The sequence below is a fragment of the Condylostylus longicornis genome, unplaced genomic scaffold, assembly GCF_029603195.1.
Source record: "Condylostylus longicornis isolate FDR11 unplaced genomic scaffold, ASM2960319v2 ptg000072l, whole genome shotgun sequence".
NCBI lineage: Eukaryota > Metazoa > Arthropoda > Insecta > Diptera > Dolichopodidae > Condylostylus > Condylostylus longicornis.
The window spans coordinates 5,188,583-5,214,904 of record NW_026578040.1 but is presented as its reverse complement, the minus strand read 5'-3'; the positions used below and the strand labels follow the sequence as shown (position 1 = coordinate 5,214,904).

General features: G+C 27.1%; 4 protein-coding genes across 4 annotated transcripts; 1 reads left to right on the top strand and 3 right to left on the bottom strand.

The window, feature by feature from the left end:
* Positions 1-2,986: 2,986 nt before the first annotated feature.
* Positions 2,987-4,314, bottom strand: LOC129612383 (uncharacterized). Its single transcript, XM_055525942.1, has 4 exons — positions 4,205-4,314; positions 4,057-4,136; positions 3,303-3,759; positions 2,987-3,208 (listed from the first exon to the last, which is right to left on the bottom strand). The coding sequence occupies exons 1-4, from the start codon at positions 4,299-4,301 to the stop codon at positions 3,051-3,053; spliced, it is 792 nt and encodes a 263-aa protein (XP_055381917.1). The 5' UTR covers positions 4,302-4,314; the 3' UTR covers positions 2,987-3,050.
* Positions 4,315-10,096: 5,782 nt separating this feature from the next.
* On the bottom strand, positions 10,097-17,316 carry LOC129612437 (uncharacterized). Its single transcript, XM_055526027.1, has 5 exons — positions 17,014-17,316; positions 11,347-11,435; positions 10,980-11,271; positions 10,752-10,898; positions 10,097-10,680 (listed from the first exon to the last, which is right to left on the bottom strand). The coding sequence occupies exons 1-5, from the start codon at positions 17,132-17,134 to the stop codon at positions 10,520-10,522; spliced, it is 810 nt and encodes a 269-aa protein (XP_055382002.1). The 5' UTR covers positions 17,135-17,316; the 3' UTR covers positions 10,097-10,519.
* Positions 17,317-21,059: 3,743 nt separating this feature from the next.
* LOC129612472 (ankyrin repeat domain-containing protein 49) lies at positions 21,060-21,982 on the bottom strand. Its single transcript, XM_055526079.1, has 2 exons — positions 21,765-21,982; positions 21,060-21,674 (listed from the first exon to the last, which is right to left on the bottom strand). The coding sequence occupies exons 1-2, from the start codon at positions 21,895-21,897 to the stop codon at positions 21,163-21,165; spliced, it is 645 nt and encodes a 214-aa protein (XP_055382054.1). The 5' UTR covers positions 21,898-21,982; the 3' UTR covers positions 21,060-21,162.
* A 1,086-nt stretch (positions 21,983-23,068) lies between these two features.
* LOC129612463 (uncharacterized protein C19orf47 homolog) lies at positions 23,069-25,378 on the top strand. The gene is made up of 7 exons (XM_055526067.1): positions 23,069-23,210; positions 23,312-23,483; positions 23,543-23,670; positions 23,724-23,897; positions 23,948-24,255; positions 24,320-24,554; positions 24,619-25,378. The coding sequence occupies exons 1-7, from the start codon at positions 23,192-23,194 to the stop codon at positions 24,894-24,896; spliced, it is 1,314 nt and encodes a 437-aa protein (XP_055382042.1). The 5' UTR covers positions 23,069-23,191; the 3' UTR covers positions 24,897-25,378.
* Positions 25,379-26,322: the final 944 nt, after the last annotated feature.

The following is a 26,322-nucleotide window of genomic DNA, read 5'->3' as shown; positions in this document are numbered from 1 at the left end:
ATAAAAATAAGCCCCAGACACGTTTTCTCTTCCACATTAAAAACGCCCGACCCAGCCATCGCAAGACGATCTGCCATCTTATTACCCCGTATCCCGCTGTGACCGGGAACTCAGCACACAGTCAACCTGCACCCGGCATTTCAGAAGAAAATACAATGTGTATTTTGACGAGTCGTATAGATGCAACTCCGAACATACCTTATGGTTTATAAAATTAAATTTTTCAATTTACTGTTGTTTACATCTAAATAATTAAAGTGTTATTTACTTTCAAAGTAATATGTGTCTACGACATTTCCAGAAGTATAAATGTTGTTAATTACCGATATATAAAGATCTTATGGGAGAAATTCTTCTATTCAAAATAAAATAAAATATTAAAAATATTTTGCAATTAATAGGAAGTTCATACCCAATTCATATTACTATAATAATTGTACTTTTATATACATAATTGTGAAAAAATATTTTTCTTTTAAATTAACAAACTACAAATTATTATTTTCAATCTACATAAAAACTCTTCAAAATAATTTAAAAATTCTTATATATGGGATAGAGGATTTTCCCCATAAGGTTTCGATATATACATACATGTACATATTTTTTTTTTCAAAGTGGGGACCGGGGCTCTCGTGGCCCTCACACCTCATCTTTTTTGATTCGCCATACCGTTACATAGGAACTATTCCTAGGTCCCTAACGAATCTCGGTACTACGTGAACCTAGAGTCGCGAATAAATCCATATAGGTATAATATAAATTTATTTTTTTCTAAAACAACATTGTGTTAAATTTGTTGAACTATTAAAATTTTTATTATATTGGGACAAAAAAAGAACTTTAGATTTGCAAATTCTCTTAGGTCACTACCAAAATTGACGATTAAAACATTAAAAAGTCGTTCACTTCTACTTCTACAAAATTTAAATAATAATATTAAATTACAAAAATTTTAAGTTATTAAAATTATATTCTTTTGCAATTTGTATCACATTAATAAAATTTATACATAGTGAAAAAATATAAAAATTTTAATATCAAAAAATTTTAAAATCAAATTTTAACCCAATTAATTTTTAATAAATTTTAAATTGACCTAACTCCGAACTCTAATCGAAGTGATTCTGATGTCTTGTAGGTTTATTTACATTACATATACATATGTATATGTGTATTAACTATTATATCCAACAATTAAAATAATATTTAGAATTTATAAATAGTTATTCCGTTTTAGTTTTGAATAATCATATGATATTTTTGTTTGAATAAATTAAATTTAATATTTGAAGCGTATATTCTCATATTATCATAAAATTTTAATAGAATTATATGCTTACATACAAGTCTCAAATACAAGAACAGTTTTTTTAGCATCCATTTTTATTTATGAAAAAGGGGGGTAAATTCACGAGTAGCTCTGCATATTTAGCTACTTTACTTATTAAATTGTTTTAACTAATTAATTTAATACTCGTATGTGATATACTAACCGTCTAGCTAGAAATTATATAGATAAGTCACTTTTATAATTGAATACTTGGAAAATATATGAGGGAATTAAAACCTTTCTATTTTGGCATATACCTGTATTTTCACATAAACAAGAAGAGAGATTTTTTTTTAATAGTACAATATCTTTCCTGTTTGAGAGACGTTCTTAAAAGTTATTTAAATGGCTATTACTTTCAAATTGTGCCAAATTTTTGGAGCCATCCAATTTTTATACTCGTACAAACGTATGTTCGAAGGGTATACTGAATTTGCCTTACCGTTTGTGACGATAAGAAGTAATGATCAGAGATAAAGACTAAAGTGTATGTTTTTGATCAGCGTCGAATTCTGAATCGATTTAGCTTTGTCTGTCAGCCCGTCCGTCCGTCCCAACGATAACTCAAAAACTAATTGAGCTAAGTTCACTAAATTTTCACAAATAATTTATTGTAGTAAGTGCTAGAATCCTATTTAAAGTGGACATGATCGGGATACTGATTCGGATAGCTGCCATACAACTTCAAAATTTATTTAGCTATATCTCAGAAATTATAAAAGCTGTTATATTGAAATGTCACACAAACGAATATATTAGTAGGGCCAATGTTTTTGATAAAATTCGTTGAAATTGCTTGGCTCCTTCTGGTATCTGCATAAGTAATATCGCAACTTAAGCTCATAGTCTGTCTCATAGTCAGCTATGGTATATTTATACGCACATAGGATAACAAATTCGTAAGGATATCATAGAGTTGACACGGTCAACTCAATTTTTTCTCTCTTTATTTTGATTTGACAGAAATTTAATATGTGTATAATTCACCTCAATTATGCTAATTATTACTCATACATATACTTACTTCAAACAATATTCTTGTGAGTTATACTATAAAATTGTATATGTACCATCACAATACCATGCAGATCTATTTTCATATATCTGTGTATGTATATGTATGTTACATCTATTTCTATTTTATAGAGAGTGTTAAAAATATTGCATTTGAAGTTTGTTCTGTATACATTTTCTGTACATCTTATTCTAAAATTTTAATTCACAAGTCAAGTCAAATTAAAAATTTACTTACGAGTATCTGACAAAAAATTAAAAATTCAAAATTTAAACAAAAACAAGTTTTAATTATTAATACTCATTCGCAAAAACATTCAAACAAACAAAAACATTTATATTTTTTTTATAGTCAAATTTAGATTTTACAAGTAATTAATGTTTAAGAACTTTAGAATAGATTTGTGTACCCCCCATGCAAATGCAAAATTTAATTTTAATAAATTATCAATAATTTGAGAAAATATTTTTTATTTCAATATATTTTGAGAATTTATAATAATTTTCATGTTAATTGACTCTTGTATTTAAGAATATCTTATTTTTTAAACAAAAACCTCAAGATTCTAAGTAATTGTATTCGAAAATCTATAGGTGTAACATTTATTGAAACTCAATATTGTATATTTTCACACATATTATTTATTAAAATTATTAACATCAATATTTTATAAAAAAAAATAATAACTTTTATTAAGAATATTTAATCCAAATTGGTGCACATTAATTCACCGGGGAAATTCTTAAAGAAATTTCCTGATATATCTAAAATAATTGGTTCCCACAATGGTCTTGTTTCAACTACAAAACTTTTATAAATTTCTTTTAAATTATTTGTAAAAAGATTTGAAATTAAATTATCTGTAAAAGAAGAAAATAAAAATTATAATAAATATTATTTTAATTTATAAATTAAAAAAAAAACATAATATTTTTTTCTTAATAAATTACTCACCTAATATTGCATTTGATTCATTTGATTCATCACTTTTCACCACAAATTTAAAATCTTTTATATTTGCTTTAAAATTAACTGTTTTCGGTCTTAAATAATGATAACCATTTCGTTTATCAAGAGTACCAGTAACTTTAACGTAATTATGAATTTGACTTACTTTTAAATTAAAACGTCCTTTATGTTTTATCTTTAAATCACTCATTATTAAATTTAATTTAAAATCAGAATCAATTATAACTTCTGGATCTGACATATCTAATTCCAATGAAAATTTATTTGTATCGAAAAACTTCATTTTACTTTTATGTATTGTTGTTTGATTCATATTAATTATTTTCAAATTATTTGTATAAAATACAAAATCAAATAAATCATTTCTAAATGGCCATTTTCTTTCATTTAGTACAAATGGATCTAATGGTGGTAAATGTAATTTTTCAATTCCATATGGATTCTGAAATAAAAAAAAGAAATTAAAATGAAAATTATATTAAAAATTATTTAATTAGAAAAATTTAATTTTAATTCAAATTAATTATAAAATTCCAAAAAAAAGTGGAATTGTATATATGTTTTTGATAATTATATTGTTTATACTGTTCATATATCAAAGATTTGAATTTCCAAGTTTTCCAAACCATTCGATTATAATAATTAAATTTTAAATTAAGCGTTCCGTAAACAATTCCACCAAAGAATATTGTAAAATTTAAAAAAAAATCTATTTAATAATAATTTTTGTGCATAATACCGCAATTGTATGCCAAAGTTTCTGCAAATAATTTCTGATACATTCATTAAAATTAGAACCTTTAACATCACATGGATCAGCTAAAAGTGAAATTATTGATTTAAAGTTAATACTTTCTTTTACTTAATTTTAATTAATTATTATTTACATAAATTCAAGCTGTTATAATCATTTAAATCAATTTCAGCACAATTTATAATTTGTACTGAAATTGATATAACAAAGATGAGTGCTAAATATTTCATTTTTTAAAAATCCTTTGCACTTATTATTGCACTTAATACACGAATGAATTTCTTCTTATATTAATTTTTATAATTATTTTTTTTTTAAGTTGAAATTGCAATCTTTTTATATGAAAATCCTTTGAATGTTTAAATAATCTTATGTCGGGAATCCCGTATTTATATCATATTATATTTATTTTTGCGTATATATAGATATATGGATATAAGTATATGAATATATTAATTATAATTTCAATCGTTTATATTCGCAAAATCGTATATCATTTCTGCACACAAACATTTTGTAAAGTAAGTACGTATGAAATAAATTTATAAATTTACATCAAAACAATGATTTGTATAATAGCACATTTCCTAACTAAATATTGCGTACTAACTAATTGTTGCGTACATTCAGGAGGAAGAAGCATAGCCAGGAGAAGAAGCATTAACATAGCGAATAAGCAGAAGAAAACTAAAAATTTTAAAGTGTTTTGCTTTTGAAATTTAGAAAACCTAAAAATTAGTATTCAAAAATTGAAATTTTCCTAATTTTGAGGCATGATATTTTGTAAATTTTGTTTAGAGAAAACAGACAATTATTTAACTTCTATACAAATAGTCCATATGTGATGCTTCCTGAACATACACATTTAAAAGAGGAACGAAAAAAAAAGGAAAAGAAAGTCTTCTGCATTTGCGGAGTTTAAAAAACTGTTTATAATTTTCACACAATTAGTAATCAAAAACCAGCGTTATTAGAACTATGCATGGCTAGAATTTCAAAAGAGGCAAACCACTTGGGTACGAAATTTCAGCTTTCCATCTTAAAAGATGTAAAAGAAGAATAGGCGAATTAAGAAATTTACAAGTACATTTTTTTTAAATTTTTGTTGAACATATGTGCTATAATAAGCTTCTGTATTTATTTTTGATTCTCTTTTGATATTTTTTCCTTTCATAGTTCATATACTAAGTGTACGTTTGTGTATTATTATGGTATATAATGTTTGTAAAATCTATATATTAAAGATTAAATAAACATTATTTTAAAACGGGAAACCATTTAGAGAACCTAGTTGAAAATGGTATACCACAATGTAAATACACAATGTATGTATGTGTGAACGTATAAATTTTATTTCAATAAAACAAGTATTTTTCCATGGCCTTTCAAATAATTTATATAATATGCGTATGTTTTAACAACAGTGTATTTATGTAAATACAGCTATAATATTTAAATATAATATAAAAATTTTTATTAGGATAGTTCCAAAAAATTAAACATTTTCTTCATATAGTAATTGCCAATAAAAATTTGAGAATAAGCAAAAAATTAACACAATAGCAAAAAAAAATTTAGAATAAAATTATTGCTTTTTAATTATCTAATTTAAATTTAATTGAAACAAGAATTTTATTTAGAGATTATTAATTAATCATGTTGATGGATAATTATTCCAGAAATTCCATTAAAAAGTTCAATAAATCCTTTCTAAATATAAATATATACATATGTAGGTATGTAACTACATCATTTATGTATTGTCTAGTATAAATTGTATGTGAATACTTCTTTGACCTTTATTTCGCTCCGATTCATTTCAGATTAAATTATATTTCAATTTTCCCTTCAAATATTTAAAGAATTCACATAAGCAAAATACGTTTTTAATACAAAATTTTAAAAGAAACATGCGATATTCTTTAACCGAACGTAAGAAATATTAATTCTTTAAGTTTTGTTCCGGACGTTTATGTTGTAAATGATAATAGAACACATATCACACAGGTATAATGTTTGAATGAAATGTTGGTTTACAATAGCGAACAACATCTTTTTTTTTGTTGTATCTCTGCATGTACCGCTAAATAAAAAAAAAATCCGGTCATATTGCCGTGTGTTCGAACAATGAATACGACATAATACAACTAAAAAATTTTCAAACGCTTGAATATTGTAACTTTTTTTTTCTCTTTATAATTCTAATTTCTAAAGGAGTTGTCGCAGAAAGCTGAAATTTATGCAGCAGATGTGCCTTGCCAGTAGCAAACGAAAAAACGAATCTTTCAATTATGTTTTCTAACTCAAGTTTTAACATAGAATACGATGTGCGATATGTATGTACCTATATGTTGACAAGTTGTACACCAAAACGGGTATATAAAAAATTATTTACCAATATTTTAAACAATATCAAGCTGCCATTATATTAAACAAATTAATTATCAAAAGTATAAGAAATTATTTTTTATTTTGAAGACATTAATTTGTAATATCAAATAAATTATGTCAAAAAAATTGCTTATTACAAGTTATATACCAATTAATTAAACAGTAGTGATCTAACAAATATTCTTCAATAATAATTTTTATCTCAAATTGTGTCATCTACCATATTTCAAAGTACATTAATAAAGTTGGCCAGACATCTTTTATATATAAAATATATTTTTAATTACAAATTTTTGTCCTAAATCCTTTCAGGTTTAACACATAATATAATTTAATATTAATTAATTTTTAACTTAAAACGTTGAAATAATGGCGTTTTTATACACTATTTTAATATTTTAAAATCTATAAGTAAGTAAAAGTAATTATATCATACATGTATATGTAAATGTAGATTAATAAATAAAATTCAAGTTGTGTGATGTTTTGTTTTCCGTAGATTAATTGAACCATAAAATGCGCAAAGTACTTTAATGATTTTTTCTATATATATAAGTATAGTTGTATTTTATTTACACATTTCAACAATAATTAAAAATGATATGCATGTGATCTTGAATTTCATATTTCAACTATTTATACTTATACTTAAGATATGCCAATAAACTCTGGAATATATCCATTAATATATATATGTATTAAACTGTATATATGGGTATAAATGTTTAATTAAATTTATATATATAGAATATATTTTATGCATTTAATATATATGAGAACAGGTTACAATTATAATATAATAAAAATTAAATATCACAAGGTAATAAAATGGAGAAATAAAGAAAAAATTCGGTGTAGAACCCGTAAACGAAACAAAATATTTAAATTAAAAAATGGCAATCTATAAAGATTCTTAAATGTAATTAAAATGTGAATGATTTCGGTAATTTTTTACATTTTTTTCAAACGCTTCTAAAATTCTAAAGTATACGATAAAAAATACCGTCTTTATTATTTTGATTTGAACTTTAAAAAAAATTAATTTAAATTTTTTTTTTGTATAGATTTAATTAGGGTGAATTGTCGTACATATGACCAGCTTTACCTGTGGACAGTAGTAATATCTCAGAAAATACATAAGTTATCTTTAAATACTGTTCACTTCCAGGTAAATACTGTTAACACTTTAATCAAACGCATTTTTGTCTTTACAAGATTTTTAAAATTATTATTAAATTAAACACCAAAAACGTACTTAAATGGACACAACGTGTCTCTTATTTTTGTACGCATATTTTGCATAATTAATTTATTGAAAATAAAAAAATTGAAGATTTAGATTAGTAAATCGTGTGATTCGTACCTACAATTTATTGGTTACTTCTTTTTTAATACACTCAAAAAGATTATGCGTAAATAATAGTAAAATGTTAAATTCAATACAATACAAGTACAAGTAAATACAGATGCAAACTTAGAAATTTTTCTTTAAAATTTTAAAATTTAATTATCTAACAGGGTATATTTACGAAAATTTGATAATTTGATTCTGACTAGACCGATGAAGATGAAAATTTGTTTTTGTCCACTAATATGGGAATTCACCCTACATATATTTTTAATATATATGCGAATATTTGTATAGAGTTTTATTTTTATAATATTTTTAGCTATCAGACAAAAGGCAAAAAAACTCATATTTTTTATTTAAATTTATTTTCAAAGATTCTTGCCAAATACAATTACTGAATAAAATCACACCGACTAACTATAAGAATTGAAATTTTTTAATTATGGTTCTTAAAATGTAGCCATTATTTTTATTTTGCTTCCTAGTTGCGCAGTAAATTTTTAAAAAATATTGTACTACAAATTGCTTTAATTGTGCACCCTCTTCCCGAGGCTTAAATAAAAAATTGATGCAATCAGTATATAACCGATTGCCTAGTTTTACGAAAGTTTTACAGAAGATTATGAAAATTCCTTTTAAAGACTTCCATCCAAATTGCAAGATGTTAGTAAGCTGTTTGTTAACACACTATAAGGAAAATATAAATTTGGATTTTAGTAGAGTTTCGCTTTGTGCCATCCAAATTGTCGGAAAAGTTCGTTAGTTTTGCTAGCAACCAGAACTTAATTTCAAGAAATTCCGTCAATTATAATAATTTGTAAATCGACCCCTTAGTGAAAGTTGTGCTTCCGAATCCTGTTATTACTAAAAAAATTTATTGATTTTAACATCAACATATTAAATATTAAATTTCAAGTAAATTGGCTGATTTTATATGCACAAAAATGTAAAATCGGTTCGCAAAAAGGTCCAGTTTCTGAGGCCTGATATTTTCTAACAGTTGATCAATCCGTGCCATTGCCAAAATAAACTTATACATACAATTTCATTAAATCGGTTCACTTGAACTTGAGATACACAGTACACAGATGCACACGCGGACAGCTAGTTCGACAGACCGTCAAAAAAAGACACCTCTCAAAAAATGGTTTATTTATACGGCTCCCTACCATAGAGAAGTGCTTTTCCACCGAAAACTCGACATCCAAGACAACCTTCCAGCCGGCAAATAATGTAGTCTTATCTAATATAAATTATTTGAAAAGATATGCATACTTTTAAAATTAAAATGTTAAAAAGTTTTGGTTTTGATCTCCTTATAACCTTTTCGTTTACTTTTTTTGACAACCGAAATATTATAAAATATACCCAAATTAAGAAACAATCAAAATCAAAGTGTATTTGAATTTTACAACTAAGACATTTATACGAATTAAAACAGGGGACTGCAATATATAGAAATTTTTTCAACAATTTATTCAAACGAGACCTTACTGTTATATGAGATTTAGATAATTCATAGTAAATCCGACGAGCCTTAATATATGCAATTTGTTATTAAGAATATTATTAACAATGTGAAAATAAAATATTTTTGAGCTTTTATTAATGGAAAAATGTAAAAAATATAAATTGTGAAAAATAAAAGCGTAAATAAAATAGTTTTTGTTAACAGCCTCACCATTTTCAATAATTATTTAGAAAATTATTGAAAGTATGATGCGCAAAATTATTTTGAAGTTTTTGAATAAAAAAAATGGAATTCAATTTAACTAAAAAAATTGTAGTTGAAATTTAATTGAATTAAACTGCGGTTGGCAATTTTTTGTATATTATTATACTTGCATAAAATATTCTTATAATATTTTTTAAGAAAATTTTATTTGGTTTCGATTTCTTCCAAAAATACTAAAAAGGCCATGGTTCATGTGTAAATAAGTCGCTTTTCAGTATTCAACTAACAGACGTTAGGCATGAATTTCAAATCTACTCGATGTCCGCATCACAAGTCCCAACATAGGTACCCAACGCGTTTCTTTCATAAGTTTGATACATAAGCGATTTTTATATGCGACAAAACGAATGACGAAGAAAACATTTTAATTTTGAAATTCTACATTTTCCGCTTTATTGAAATCATTTTTGCACTTTCTTTTGAAAAAATCGCTTAGTTGCAGATGGTTGCGAATGAAATGACAAGATAAACGTGGGAAACTGTCACACTTATCTTACAAACTCTTAATTTAAGTATAAAATATTGTTGGAAAATTAAGTGCTTAATATTGAACCAGTTTTAATAATATTAAATTTATTTATTCAAAAATAATTTACAACATAATATAAAATTATAATTGATGAAATACAATAATATATATACAATATTCCGTTAAAATCATTTAATAAAATCAATTCATTATAATCTTAAATTAAATTAAATTCAGGTTCATGTATTGCATCATTAAAACTTATAGTTTTTAAGTGTATAAAGAGAGGAAATCGTATATGATTTAATGATCAAGCTACCGAAAATTTGTGCTTCAAAATTTAAAAACAAAAAAACGTACTTTGTATCTGATAGGGATTTTCTAATAATCATGCTATGTTGATATTTTTATATTACCATTTGCCTCATATACAAAGTTTACTCTATTGCTCTATAGCTTATTTTCTCTATGAAAAATATGAATATACTTTTCATTTTTAAAATTAATTTTCATCTTTGGTTAAAAGTTTATCAATTGGAATTGACCTTAAAAATTTATTTGCTGATTCTAGTATAAGTGGTTCCCATATAGATTTTGTTTGAGGTAAAACAGTTTTAACTAATTCTGGCCAATATTGATTTGCAAAATCTAATACAACAGTATCTAAAAATCGGAAAAAAATTAAAATTATAAAAATTTATATGAGTTTAAAAAATATTAATTATAATTCATACTTATTGCTGGATCTGGGAATAAACCAGTTGCAAATACTTTTAAATCACCAATTTCTGGTTCAACATCAAAATTTTTCAAAACTAAATGTTTATTTCCATTAATTAATTCAAAATCTCCAGATGTTTTTGTTGTAACGCTTACTTCACCTTATAAACAAAAAAAAAAATTATTAATAATTTTATAAAATTTTAATTAAAAATTTTTTGTATATTTAAATATGTACATACTTAATGTCAAATTAAAATATCCTTTTGGTCTCATTTTTAATTCATTAATTTTAACATCAGCTTTATAATTTCCTTCAATATAAAGTCTTGGAAAATATACTAACATTGTACTTGTTAAACCATTATCTAATACATGTGTATCAACTTTCTTAACACTAGATTTTGAAATTCCATATACATTAACATTTTTTATAATTAATGTACCACCAACTGGACCACTTGTATATTGATAACGACCATCTGGTATTTTAAGAGGATCTAATGGTGGAATATTAAGTATTTTAGATCCTTTCTATTTTTAAATGAAAGAAAAAAGAAAAAAAATTTTAAAATTATAAAATATTATAATAATTAAAAAAATATTTACATGTAAAATCGGAAGTTGTTGATTAATAGCTGCTTTAATACAACCACTTAGATCTGGATCATTCTGTTTACATGTTGGAATACCTTCAGCTACAAATGAACAACAAAATAAAAAATGAAATTAGTTGTAATAAGTACGATAAAACATAATTTACTAATTTCAATTTCAATATAAAATTAGTTCATTTAGGACATATGATTAATAGTACTTTTAAGACTAATCTACACTCTCTTATAAACTTCACACTCTCTTATAAAATTTTTAAATTAGTAAGGTGCTATAACATTAATTTTGGCTCATCATGTGTTTATTTTGATTTCTTATAGTGTACTCATTCTACATAAAACAACAAATATCTTGTTTTGAAAATTTTTAATTATACTTATGAATCCAGACAATAACTTTTATGTTAATAAACTAAGCAGTTCTCCTTGATCTAGACAATAAGCATTATATTATATAAATTAAAAAATTTTGTTTTGTTTATTTTGACTCCACTACCATCATCTTCAATTTAAAAGTGCTTATACATTTATACGAGTATATGTATGTAGGCACTTGAATATGCAACTGGTTTTACAATTTTAAACTTGTCAAAGGAACAATATTTCATGCAAATTAATTTCTTTTTATATTTTATAATAGCAATTACGTGCCATCAGTAAATTTAATTTGGGGGTCTGGTCTGGGAGCAACAGGGAAACAATTGATTGGTCGCTGACCCAGTTGCGCAACTGTTGAGTTCCTGGGCAAGTGCTTACTCTACCTCCGCGTGGTGGCCCCTGGTAACTGTTCTACTAGCACCCGCTGGCAGAATAGGCCGAAACTGTAAGTGCGAACTCGTCCCCGGCTTGGGGTTGGCGTAAGGTTAACTGCCTTACCCGTAAAAAGCAGAAGTTATGGGAGACTCAAATGTAGCCTCGGATAAACTGGTTGGATCTATTGGTAACAGACGTAAGAAATGTTTTAAGGACTATGATTTACGGATTTGTACCTGGAATGTAAGAACACTCTACAGCCCAGGTGCATCTAACAATTTGGAAAATGTTCTCGTGCAGTATAAGGCAGACATTACTGCAATTCAGGAAATACGTTGGATAGGATCTGGAGTTGTAAGGAAAAAGAAATGCGACATTTACTATAGCTGCCATAAAAAGCATCACATATTGGGATGCGGATTCGTGGTTGGTGACGGGCTTAGACGGAACGTGATTGGATTTAGCCCAATTAATGAGCGTCTGGCCGTTATCCGCATTAGAGCTAAATTTTACAACATCAGCCTAATATGCGCTCATTCTCCTACCAATGAGGCAGACGACTCCGTCAAGGAGGATTTCCACGACCTTCTTTACAAAACATATGGAGACTGCCCACGATATGATGCTAAAATTTTGTTAGGAGACTTTAACGCGAAGATCGGTCAGGAAGAAATTTTTGGAAAAACTATTGGCGCCCATAGTCTTCACCACACGACCAACGACAATGGGTTCCGTTTGATCGATTTGGCAGCGTCGTGCAATATGGTTATAAGTAGCACATATTTCCCGCATCGAGATATCCACAAGGCAACTTGGCTAGCCCCGGATGGTCGCACTACCAACCAAATAGACCATTTTTTGACGGACGCTCGACATTGTTCAAGCGTTTTGGATGTGCGTAAGTATAGGGGAGCAAATATCGACTCTGACCACTTTTTAGTTGCGGCAAGATTCAGAGCACGAATATCCAATGTTAGAAAGCTGCGCGGCAATTCAAAAAGGAAAGTCAACATTGGAAATTTGCAATCCAGCGAGCTAGCCGACGCCTTCAAAGAGCAACTTTGCCAGAAACTTCTTTCCGCACCTCCTGCTTTTAGGTCCGTGGACGAACAATGGAAACATTGCGCAAGCATCATTAGAGATGTGGCAGAGACCATCTTGGGTTATAAACCGCCGCCTCTAAGGAACCCTTGGTATGATGCTGAATGTTCGAGGAGGACGGATGAAAAAAATGAGGCATACAGGAAAGCGCTGCAACGGAAAACTAGGGCAGCGCAAGAGGAGTACAAGGCAAAGAGGAGGGAAGAGAAAAAGGTCCTGAGGAGGAAAAAACGTGACCATGCTAAATCCCAGCTCTTGGATATCGAGAAACATCGAGACAGAGGCGAAGTAAGAAGCTTTTACAGAAAAGTTAAGCAGCTTTCGGCTGGATTTAAGCCTTACACATATGCGCTGAACGATGGTGACGGAAATATGGTGACCGATGCAGAAGGGATATTACAGACGTGGAAACAGCACTTCGAACAGCTGTTAAATAGGGATATCACCGAAGACGATGCAACAACATCGAACACTCCGGTTAACAACGAAGAGGTATTACCACCTAGCCTCGAAGAAGTTAACAACGCCATTCAAAAGCTGAAGAACAACAAGGCGGCTGGCTCTGATGGTCTGCCAGCGGAGTTGTTCAAGGCTGGAGGTGAGATATTGGTAGGGAGCATGCACCAGATCATCGGCCGCATTTGGATGGAGGAATGTATGCCCGATGAATGGAGTGTTAGCATCATACAGCCCATCCATAAGAAAGGTGATACCACGTCCTGCAACAATTATCGTGGAATATCCTTAATAAATGTTGCTTATAAGATCCTATCCAGCATATTGTGCGAACGGCTGAAACCACTCTGCAATAACATCATAGAAAACTACCAGTGTGGTTTTAGACCAGGGAAATCTACCACGGACCAGATTTTCGCACTCCGCCAGATCCTGGAGAAGACCCACGAATTTCAAATCGACACACACCATTTATTCATCGATTTTAAATCTGCCTATGACAGCATACATCGCACCGCATTATATGAGGCGATGATAGATTATGGGTTCCCGAGCAAACTTATTCGATTATCACGGATGACGCTAGAAAACACCAGATGTGCGGTGGTAGTTGGAAAAAATACGTCTGAGGTTTTTCGAACGCGTACCGGGTTTCGGCAGGGGGACGCGCTGTCATGCGACTTTTTCAATCTTGTTCTGGAGCAAGTAGTGCGCCGCGCGGGTGTTAACACAGAAGGCACTATCTTCTTTAAATCCGTTCAGCTGTTGGGTTTCGCTGACGACATCGACATTATCGCTCGTTCGCGGCGAGCGGTCATCGAAGCCTTTACACAGATTGATCAAGAAGCAAAAAAGGTGGGTCTAAATGTGAACGAGGACAAAACAAAATATATGCTGTCGACAAACAGGCCGGCGGCGGCCCATCATATTGGCCAAAACATCACCATTGGCTCATATAACTTTGAGGTAGTTAAGGAGTTCATCTACCTGGGCACAAACGTAAATTCCACGAACGACATCAGTGTGGAAGTGAGACGCAGGATTACCCTGGCAAACCGCTGCTACTTCGGTTTGCAAAAACAGCTGGGTTCAAAACTCCTGTCCAGAAACACTAAGTTGCAGCAGTACAAAACGCTTATTCTTCCGGTTCTGCTCTATGGCTCGGAAGCTTGGACATTGTCTGGGACAAGTGAGCAATGCCTTAGTGTTTTTGAGCGAAAGATTCTTCGTCGCATTCTTGGTCCTGTGAATGAGGGGGGGGTCTGGAGGAGAAGATATAACGCCGAACTCTACGAGCTGTACAGCGACATAGACGTGGTTAGCAAAATTAAAATCAAAAGGCTACACTGGCTAGGTCATGTGGCGCGAATGTCTGAAAGCGCACCAGTAAGGAGAGTATTCGACTCTAGACCCGAGGGAACAAGACGTCGAGGTAGACCGCATCTTCGCTGGGGAGACGAAACATCGGCGGATTTAAAAAGGCTTCGTGTCTCCAACTGGAGGAGAGTCGCCCAGGACCGAGGCGAGTGGAAGAAAATGCTGAGTCAGGCGCAGGACCTTCATGGTCTGTAGGGCCTAGCAAAGAAGAAGAAAGAAGAAGTAAATTTAATTATATTTTCTATATATTTTCGCAACTCCTAAAGATTATTATTAATTATTTGCAATATTTCTTTCATTTAAAATTAAAATCTAACCTCATTTTTTTTTTCATTTTATTTTCATTATTGCATAAATTTTTAAAATGTTATCAGATGTCACTCGAATTTATATGCTATGCATAACGTATGCATACTACTAGTACTTATAACATACTTGATTTAGGTTCACGGTCATCGGAAACTTATAATTTTAGTTTATTTGTATCCGGTGTTTTATTTTAATACTTTTATTGTGTCTTTATACTTGGATCTTCATCTATACAATATGCTTTTTGCATCAAAAGAAAATAAGAAAATTATTTATTTTTTCCTTTATTTTTTTTTTGCATTTATTGTTGCGCTAATTATTTGCTTTTATGTAAAATCCACTTTTTGCTTGTCAAACCTTATGTAACGTTCAAATTTAAGGTGGTCAAGAACACGCAAATTTATATTTTTTATACACTTTGATTGCCGTTTCTTCTTAGACATATTTCTTAGTCTTAGACATATATATTTTGTATTTTGCATTTCAATTATAATATTTTTGAGTTTAAAATTAAAAAAAAAAATTAAAATTGCAAAACTGAATAAATTTGGTTTTTTAAAAAATAAGATCAAATAAGAATTTATTAAAGTGGTCTTGATGGTCAAATTTTTATTTATTTATTTATTTTAAAATTTTTTTTTTAATTTATTTAAAAACAAAAATTAATATTTTTGTTAATTATGAATAAGTAATTTTTGCGACTCATTTAAATTCCTATACGTCAAAAACTAAATAAACAAAATTCATGAAAAAATCAAAATTGAGGGCTCAATCACCTAGATAAGAAGAAAATGTTGCTGTGCTGTGACTTTATTGAAATATTTGTATTGCAATATTGTATAACATTCTTATAACACTCTTTTATACTGCAATTAATTATTAATATACGTTTTAGAACCGGTAAAGGTAATCCATAAGAACTGGTTTACTATTTATGGCCATAATAAGTATATGCTGCAAATAAATTGTGAGAACGAGATTTAGATATTTGAAAATATTAAACAGTTGAGCCTGGGTAAGAAAACGAAATTGAATAAAAAGAAAATTTCCATATTTAAAAATTGTTGCACGATTCCTTCAATTGAAAATTAATTGTTTTTTACTACTAGAAAAAAATGTTTTGATAACTTGAAATTCCTCTTCACAAGTTTCAATTTTATATTTTGTACAAAATCTCATATATACATATATAATGTGCTTTTGACACAATTAATACTTCAACAAATTATTAATATATTCCTACAAATAATTATGTGATAAATATTGTGATTATCTTAAAACTATTGAAAATTATTATAACACTTATTGATTGCGATGATAATTATAATTGAGTTTTTTATATGTACATATATACATACATATCTAAGCTCTATTGGTACTTCTATTGATCTATATAGAATGACTGAACTGAAAATGACTTCGTAAAATCCACTGACATTTCAGTTGAAATAATTTTAGTTGCAAGTTACAATCGTAACGTAAAGGTACAAAAATTAAATAAAAACCATGATTATTATAGCCAAAAATTGCTGCTTTAAGCTAATTCTTAATATTGCGAACTTCTTAATTTCGAAAGATTTTCCCTATACATTTTTATTTCAATAAATGCTTTAAAGAACGAACGAACACAAATCTATAAAATAATTTATTAAATAATTTTACTTACGTAACACAAATTCATTTCCATCTGTTGTTACAGAATCACTTTCTGGCAAAACTGCACTGGATACAAAATTTAAAGTAACAACAACATTAAATATTAAAATTCCAATATTTTTAACTCTCATTTTTATTTTATTTTATTTTTTTTTTAGTTGTACTCGATTTACTTTTATTAATTTTAATTTATTTATTTCCAAAATCTATAAATCATATAAATTGACTATAAATAGAAACCTTTTTATAGCTAAAAATAAATAAAATTTAAAATAAAAGACGAAAGACTTTTAAAGTTCACTTTTCAAATAACCACAAACAATTCAAACTTTTCAACAGTTTTGCTCTCTTATTTATATTTTTGTAAAACCACGACACAACCGTCTATATACCTATTTCTTTTGTAATATTCTTCATTATTTTTTTTAACTATAAACAATTCCCCCCTAAAATATACGTAAAAAAATTATCGCAATTCATGAAGTTTTATTGTTTAAAAAAATCTTAACGTTGGTAAATAATAATAAAAAAAAACAAGAGAGAACATGAAACAAAAAAAAAAACTAATCTCAAAATTTTAACATTATTTAAAAGCCGGCATTCCCACTTCATCAGGTTGGCACAGTAAGTGTATAAATAACGAAAAAAAAAAACTAAGAAATACGACCAGAAAAACACAATATTGTTTTTTAATTTTATTTTGATTTTAAAGCTTTTGAATATTCACTTATTATACAATAAGCTTTGCATAGACAAAAAATAATCATAATTTTGTAAATATTGGTACAATTGATGATTTGACTCTTTCCGTCCAAGTAAAATAAATCTTCATTATGATATCTAATAATTCAAAACACGATAAAATTAAAAATTAATTATATTTGAAAATTAACAACAAACATAAGAATCAAAATTCAGAAATTGTTAAACAAACTACATAATATGCGAAACATTAATTTGGATGAGATAAAATTGCTGAGACAAAATCGTTCTCAAAATAAATAATTATAGAATAATGTAGCCATCACACTCAGTTTTAATTAAAGTAAATAATTACAGGGTATCTCGCGTTAAAACGATGTAGCATAAAATTATATAGTTAAGTACTTGAAAGTACTAATAAAATAAGTCAGTCAAAGTACATACATATTATATTAGCTTGTTAAAATAATTTGAATAATTTTGATAAAGATTTTGGGAAATTATTTGAAATTATTACTGAAATATAAATATGTATTCTATATAGCTCATTCGAAAATAATCACTCCTCTCAACTTTTCTTAAATAAAGTTAAATGCTAAGCTCACGAATATAGTTTTAAATGTGTATTTCTTACTTTTGCAAGTGGACCTTTGGATATTTAATTGCACCAATAGTAAACTTATTTTTTCATCCTTTTAATAACATACTTGTTTTCTGTAACACATTAGTAATAATACTAGTTCTTACACAACAAGTATTTTTTTAACAACTTCAACTATTTAAATTCATGCATATATGTAATTAAATTTGAATTGCACCTTTTATGGAGCACAATATATATAAAAATTATATTTCATAGATTTTCATGGATTTATGTTCTAATATAATTTATATATGAGTAAAACAAAATTATCATATACACAGTAAATACTAGTAGAAGTAATTGCAATCAAAATAACCTTGACTCTATAATATTACTAGATATATACATATTTAAAATATTAAAAATTTTATAATTACTTATGAGGTGTTGATTTAGTATAAATAAAATATAGACTTAAAATTTTAATTAGAAGTTTATTTAAACATTTTTAAAATTGAAATCAACATAATTGTACAGTTTCGAAAGATGTTACCATATTATTATATTTTATTCCCACATATTAATTATTCCTTTATTCACATTTTACATAATATAGTAAATTTTGCTATTTACACAACTGAGTGTGCACTTTTGTTTTACTGTAATACAAATTGCAGTATCTTTTGGTAATTAAGAAGTTTTTTGGTTTTTACAAATTAAGTTTCTTTTTTGTTATTTTATATTTCGTTTATACATTTATAACCATAACTGTTCAACTGTAATAAAATGATTGGTAAACGATATCAATACGAGGATTAGAGCTAGAGTCGAAAATATTTTACCCATGTGTAAATACAATTGGATATTGTAATAAAGTCAATCGATTACTTAAATAATTGCTTGTTCTACTTGATAATATTTTAATTAAGAAATTTCAAATGAAAACCTAAACACAATTATCATTCTATTTTAAGAAAATAATTTTAAAATAAAAAATCATAATTTAATTATTAGTGAATTGCAATAATTATGAGGTTTAAGTAAAAAAAACTTGTTTTAAATTTTTTTTGTAACATATCGAGTAAAGGTTAAAAAGAAAATATAAGATAATTATTGCAATGACTTAAATAATTGTTAGCGTAAAAACAAAGTTGACGGACATTGAACATCCTTTAGATTTAAAATAAGAAAATGAAAAAAAAAATTATTACATATTTTGTGTGTAGAGCTATTGCTCAAGTATATTATTTTTAAGTATAATTAACCTTGACATAAAGCAACGAAATTTGAAAAATGAAAAAAAAAAATAAGTAAAGATAAACATTAAAATAATTTTTCAAATGAATTGAATCGACGTCTTTATTTACACGACTTGAATTTTTAATAAAATTATAAGAAATTAAAATTATGTGTATTTCCACAATACTTACGTTATATATTTTTATTTTATGTAAAATTTTGTCAGCACATCGAAAATATTCAAGTACAAGACTCTTAAAGAATTAAAAATTAACAAATAAATATTATACTTCCAGTTTGCACTTATAATATAAAAAATATGAATCAGATTAATTTATTAAGAATTCTTTAAGTAGTAAATTGTATATTTTTTGGAGAATTACATGTGATTGTAGTATATATAGGTAATTTTAAGTTTATATTTGGGTAGATTAGTAAATAGTTTTTTTAAATTTAACTAAATAGAATTATTAAAAGGCACTTAAAATTTATAAAATGATATAAAAATCAAGTTTCTCATTTAAATCTTTTAAATTTCCTTGTAATTGTTTTGCATTTATAAACAAACATTTTATGCTTCCTGTAAGTATGCTTGTGTAGAAGTTAAATTTTAAAATTGAGAATAACCTTTGAATTATTACAATACGAGTAATAGACAATTTTATAACCTTATATAAATTTAATCGAATAAAAATTCATGTATATACCTGCATATAATTGATTTAATTATTATTCTTTTGTATGCATGTATATACATATATTGTATATTTCGAATTATATTCCAAAATTTCTTTAAATTTGCATAAGTCGATTGAAATGGTTTTCAAATTTTTAATTCTTGACCTCTATTAATTTTTTTTGTTGCTCAGTTTCAATTATATACACTTGACTTAAAAATTTAATGGTTAATTTTTTTTTAATTTAAAAAATTTTCCAATAATGGAAAATTTTATATTTTGTTATATAAGTTTCGTTTCATGTAAAGAACAAAGACTGAATATACATTTAATACACAGAAATTGTTCCAAAAAAACATTTATGCAGTTTGATTACTTTGATTAGTTTAAATAGATTTCAGAATATAAAACAGGAAGAAATTCATTCAAAAATCCAGACCCAATATAGTTCGTTTAACATTTTGTCTATTGTATAATTTATAACTGTACATATTACATACTTGGAATAAAAGTATAAGTTGTGGAAAATTCAATTATAGAAAAAGAAATACAATAATAAAAAATTAGCTTTTAATAAATATTGTTACGCTTTATTGTTACAACAAAAAGTAGACAAAAAAATCTCTGAATAGGTACTTTATAAACCGAATTGGAATTTCATCATAGTAATTTACCGTTAATCGAACCTTTATAAACAATATAAATAATATAAGGTATCTACCTTCGTAAATCACGTAATTTTAGTATACATATGTTTCTATTTGAATGAATTTGGCTCAACTTTAACAGAAAATTAAATAATACGTTACTTGATGCTTTAATGAAATTATTATAATTAACATATACATATACATATTTTTTAAATAAAAAAAATCCATTCATTTATTTCTTTTTCACGCACAGAAAGTTTGAAATAACAATATAATATTAATATCTAAGTATCTATATCTTTTAAAATTTAATCTATCAATCCAGTTTCACATTTATAGGCATCATGTCCCATTTCAAAAATGGGATAAGTTAAACCCATTCTTCTTGCTATATCCATTGCTGTTTCATCTGAAACATTTAATGCATTTGCATCTATATTCCTATCCATTAATAAAACCGTTGCAGTATTGCGGCAGTTCGAAACTGTTGCAGCTATATGTAAAGGTGTTTGTGAACCTTCAGATTTTGCATTTACATCAGCACCATGTTGCAACAGTAGAGCAGCGCTTTGAGCATTACTCCATTTACATGCCGAATGTAATGGTGTCCATTCCATAGTTGTTCGAGCATTTGGATCAGCCCCATATTTTAAAAGTAATGTTGCTATATCCGTAAAATTATTGTAACATGCTCTATGTAAAGGTGTATATTGATCATCGTCACTTGAATTTACACACTCAGGATCTAATTTTAAAATTTCATGTATTACATTGATTTTATTTTGATCTGCAGCCCAAAGTATTTCTTTTTCAAGAGTCTCTAAGAAGAAAAAATTTGTAATCAACAATCTTAAATATATAGTTATTAATTAATTAAAATATATTAAAATGTTTAGTTTATGAAATTTACCATGAGGATTTTTTTCTTCTTCCACAACATCGTCATCCCAACCGCTAACAAACATTCCAGGTTTAATTTTGTGGGAACTTTCCATTAATTTTTCATATTGAGTTTTATCCTCGTCCGAGTCGTAGTCTTCCATTTTAATTGTAAAAAAATTTACGTTTTATAAGTTTCACAGTTGTTTAAAATAAATTAACAGGTAAAAACAAAACTGAAATGTATACTTTTATATGACATCACATTTGTCAATATCATATGGAGTTGAATTTACTACTTCAATTGATAGACTTATGCCAAAGATATAAAATAGAATTCATGTTCACAATGTTTCCCTTCTGCTATTCACAATGATTATAATTGCTCCACGCAAATTATTTTGAATTTGGTATAATGTAGAAATGCGTTTAAACTTCAAATATTTTGTTTAGGTTTTTTCCTGAGACAAAAATCCGATATTTAAAAATTAAATTTATAATAAACTTGTCCCCTTCACAGTATTTATTGGAGAAAATCAAATTTGTTTTTGTTTATAAAATACTAAAATGTCTAATGAAAATAGGAAACCACGAAAACGTCAAAAAGAATATTGCGGAAGAAACTCCTTACGGATTATATTGTTAACTTTTAAGTTTCTAAAATTTAAAATTATTTTCCAAAACAAATTTATACTGTCAAATTTTAAGTTTGCGTTTTACATATTTGAATTGATAATAAGCAGATTAATTTGACATTAGGAAAAATAAAACACAATCAAAAAAACAGTTGCGAATGCATTTTAAGATGTGCGGTATTTAGCACGAGCGCTACACGCTTTGCGTTGATTTAGGAATATGCCTGGAAAAAAATAAACCTAAACAACTTTTTGAAGAAGTAGAAATTAATTTCTTTTTTACTTCTATGGCTGTAAGATATTATTTAAATAATTTCAATTAATTGATTCAAATTGTGAATAATTTCAATTTACTCAAAAGTTTTTGGCAGTAAATGGAAGTGAAACGATTTTTAAATATAAATTGTTTAATTGACAATTTTTACAGAATTTCAAACTGTCAATTTAATCAATTTTTAAGAATTTCAAACAACTGTAAGCGGAAAATCGCTCTTGTTCTGTTTTCAACATAATTGAATTAAGATTTAATTTGGTCTCGTTTTTGCTAACTAAAAAATTTATGCATTAGATTTAGTTAGTTTTATTTAAACTGTTGCGGTTTTATAGTACAATCTTAAAATTGTAGTACATGCACTTCGTTAAAATATGAGAATAGTGTTGACGTATATTTAAAGTTTTTGACGTTCCTATGTGTCAACCATTTTTATTTTTAAAGTATATAATATCAAATTAAATATATCCGAATATTTTTGCATTTACTTGCGAAGAAAATCTTATTGTAAATCAAAATTATCAAAAAATAATTTCTATCCAATTGACAGTTATGTCACAATCAAATCCAGGTAAATATTTTATTGAAGGATTGTACTATTTTTTGTGAAAAATTGCTTCAAGCATCACAAAATTTATTCTTTTTTAATTCTAAATTTTATCTGAATTATAGGGAGATGGGTGAAATTTTTTACGGCAGCTGGGATTCCAGCTCAAACATCAGCCTCATATGCACATACATTTGTAGAAAACCGAATACAACAAGATATGTTAATGGACCTCAATAAAGAATACCTCCGTGAGATGGGAATAACACCAATGGGTGATATAATAGCTATTTTACGGTAAAAATATATTCTTTATAAATACCCTCTTACCTTTTTTCCCCATTCAAATTTCATAGATATGCCAAAATCGTTCAAGAACAAGTTGCACGAGAAAAAGTTCTGTCTAGTGAAGTAAGAATTCCAATAGCAACAGTGCCAGCTAATCCAGTTGCATCTGAAAAACGAATAATATCCTTGAAAAAACGTAAACTATATAAAATATTTTTTCAAATTCTTTTAAATAAATCTTTTATATAGAACCTCAAAAAGAATCAACAAATCAGTATCAAGAACCAGTTGCATCTCATAGACAATCTGATCATGAATTAAATAGGCATGGTATGTTGACCATAAATCACAAAGAATCTTCTGTAAAAACACATAGAAATGCGGACTCATTATCTTTGTCGTCCTTGTCACAACAAACAATGTGTAAGTGTAATTTTATTTTTACTTGCAAAAATAATATTTTCTGTTCACAGTATATTCTGATAAGGAATCGTTAACCAAACCAAAAATATTTGAAAGGCTTCAACGACCAGATATAATAAGAGATATTGCTGAAACACGAGATGATGAAGGGGTTGATGATAGTGATAGAAGTGATGACACAAGTGATGGGATGAAAAGAAGGGAGGGACCACGCGTAAGAATGGTTGGAATAGATGGAAAAATTGCAAAAGCATCAACATCTTCTATTTTTGCACGACTGGGGAAAAAGGATGATCCAAATACAAAAAACGCAGTAAAGACGATAACAAGCATTTTAAAAACCTCTCCAAAGAATGGGGTGAAATTTTTATATACTGTCTATAATAGATTTATTGGTTTTATTGTGATTTTTAAATTTTTAGGTCTCGGGCAACTCAAAGAACATTGTGAGAACCAAATCTAGGGTCATATTAGTAAAAAAAATTCCTGCCAAAGCCACTATGCTTTTTCCAGATGAGCCAGTTAAAATGGATACAGGAGAAAAAAGTGTTTCATTTTCAGAAGAAGATGAAGTTTTGGAAATAGCATCTCGTAATTGGCCAAAAAGGGATTATAAATCAAGAAAACAAGGAGTTAAATCACGTTTAGGCCTGAATGGTATAATAATTTCAAGTTCTCAAAAATATAATTTAATTATGATAAATTTGTATTGGTTTCACAGCTTCTATGTTGAAAACTCGTAAAACAATTAAAATGAAAGTAACAACTAATAAAAAGTCAAGTCCCCTGAAAGCCTCTACTGCTGCTATCGGACTGAAATCAGATGAAATAATACGCAAAGGCCAGGTACCTGTTCATAATAGACTTGGCAATAAAAGTGGTAACACATCTGTTGTTAATTTAACAAACCGAATTGGCCGTGTAAGTTTATCATCAGTTAAAAAAATACCAGATCGACAGTCAAGTGTTTTTGATCGCTTGGGTTTTGGAAATCGTTAAAAAAGCTATTATAAAAGAAAAATTAAGAAAACTTATTATATATTCGTTTTCAAATTTTTAAATTTAGTTTGTTTGTACGACATTTTAATTTGATAATTGAAAATAAATCAAACAACAATCTCCTTACAAAGAAGATGATGTCCACAAAACCCAACGAGTACAAATATAGAATAATTAATTCAGTAACGTTTCAAAAAAAAAATATTATTTTATGTACTATTTCATTTTGCGTATAATGTTTAATGTTATAATTTAATGTTATAATTTAATGAGAACAATATTGACACGGTAATTTTGTTTGTGGAATAATACTTTTCTAATCTAAATCCTTTCATTTATACATATATTTTTATTAAAATATAGATGCCAATTTAATAATATAAATTCATAATTTTTATAGTTTAAAAAAATGTAACTAAATTAATTATACTATGTTTTATCTCGTATAAAAATGCTATGAATTTCCTCAATAAAAGAAAAATTTAAGATTTTTAGATTAGTGTGTACTAATAAAAAATGATAGAAAATTTAAAAAAAAGTTTGTAAATTCTAACTTTAGATCATAAGTTTAATTTTTGGCAAATTGTCAGAAGTAATTTAACAAAATAAAAAGAAAAATAAATTTGAAACTGTTGTTCAAAACAAAAATGTTTTAATAATTAATTGATAAAATACTTGAAAATAGTTTAAGTAATGCATATAAGACTTATATTAGCAAAAGAAAGTTTTGCATCTATTCTTTTTACTTCATTTACATTTGGAATATAGATTGAATGAAGAATCGGTAACTGTTTCACACCTAAAGCTTGATACAAAACCGAACTCTAATTTTTATTTTGAATCTCACAGCATTCTTTGCTGAATTCAGTTTCTTTAAAATTAAAATACTATTTAAGGTTTTAGATATTATATTTCAAACCAAAAAAGAATGATTATTTACAAGTGTGTATTAACCTACATGTCGGTGTCTAATCTAACTTGTTATTCAAATTTTTTAATTATGCGAATTAAATTTGACGTTTTGGTTTCTTTTGTAATAAGACCAGCTCCTTTTAAGAAAAGTTGGCTATTTTAAAATTTTTGCTATAATATTTATTTTGCTATAATATTGCTTATACATATGTATTTCAGCTTTCATTGATGTTATAAAAAAATAATTTCAGTATAAGGTCAGTCATCAAAGGGCCAGAATATCAAAAAATTCTTCTTCTAAATTCAGTAAGTATGGTCGTCTGGTTTTTTATTTTTTATTCACTCATATTTTCAAGTCAAAATTTGAGCTAAAATCTTAAAAATTTATATTTTCATATTTTAATAGCGGCAACAATAATATAATTTTTACATTATCCATTTAATATGTGTTATGTTTGTGTATAAAAAAAATTTACAATAATATAACAGTATTAGATTATTTTAGATTTATACT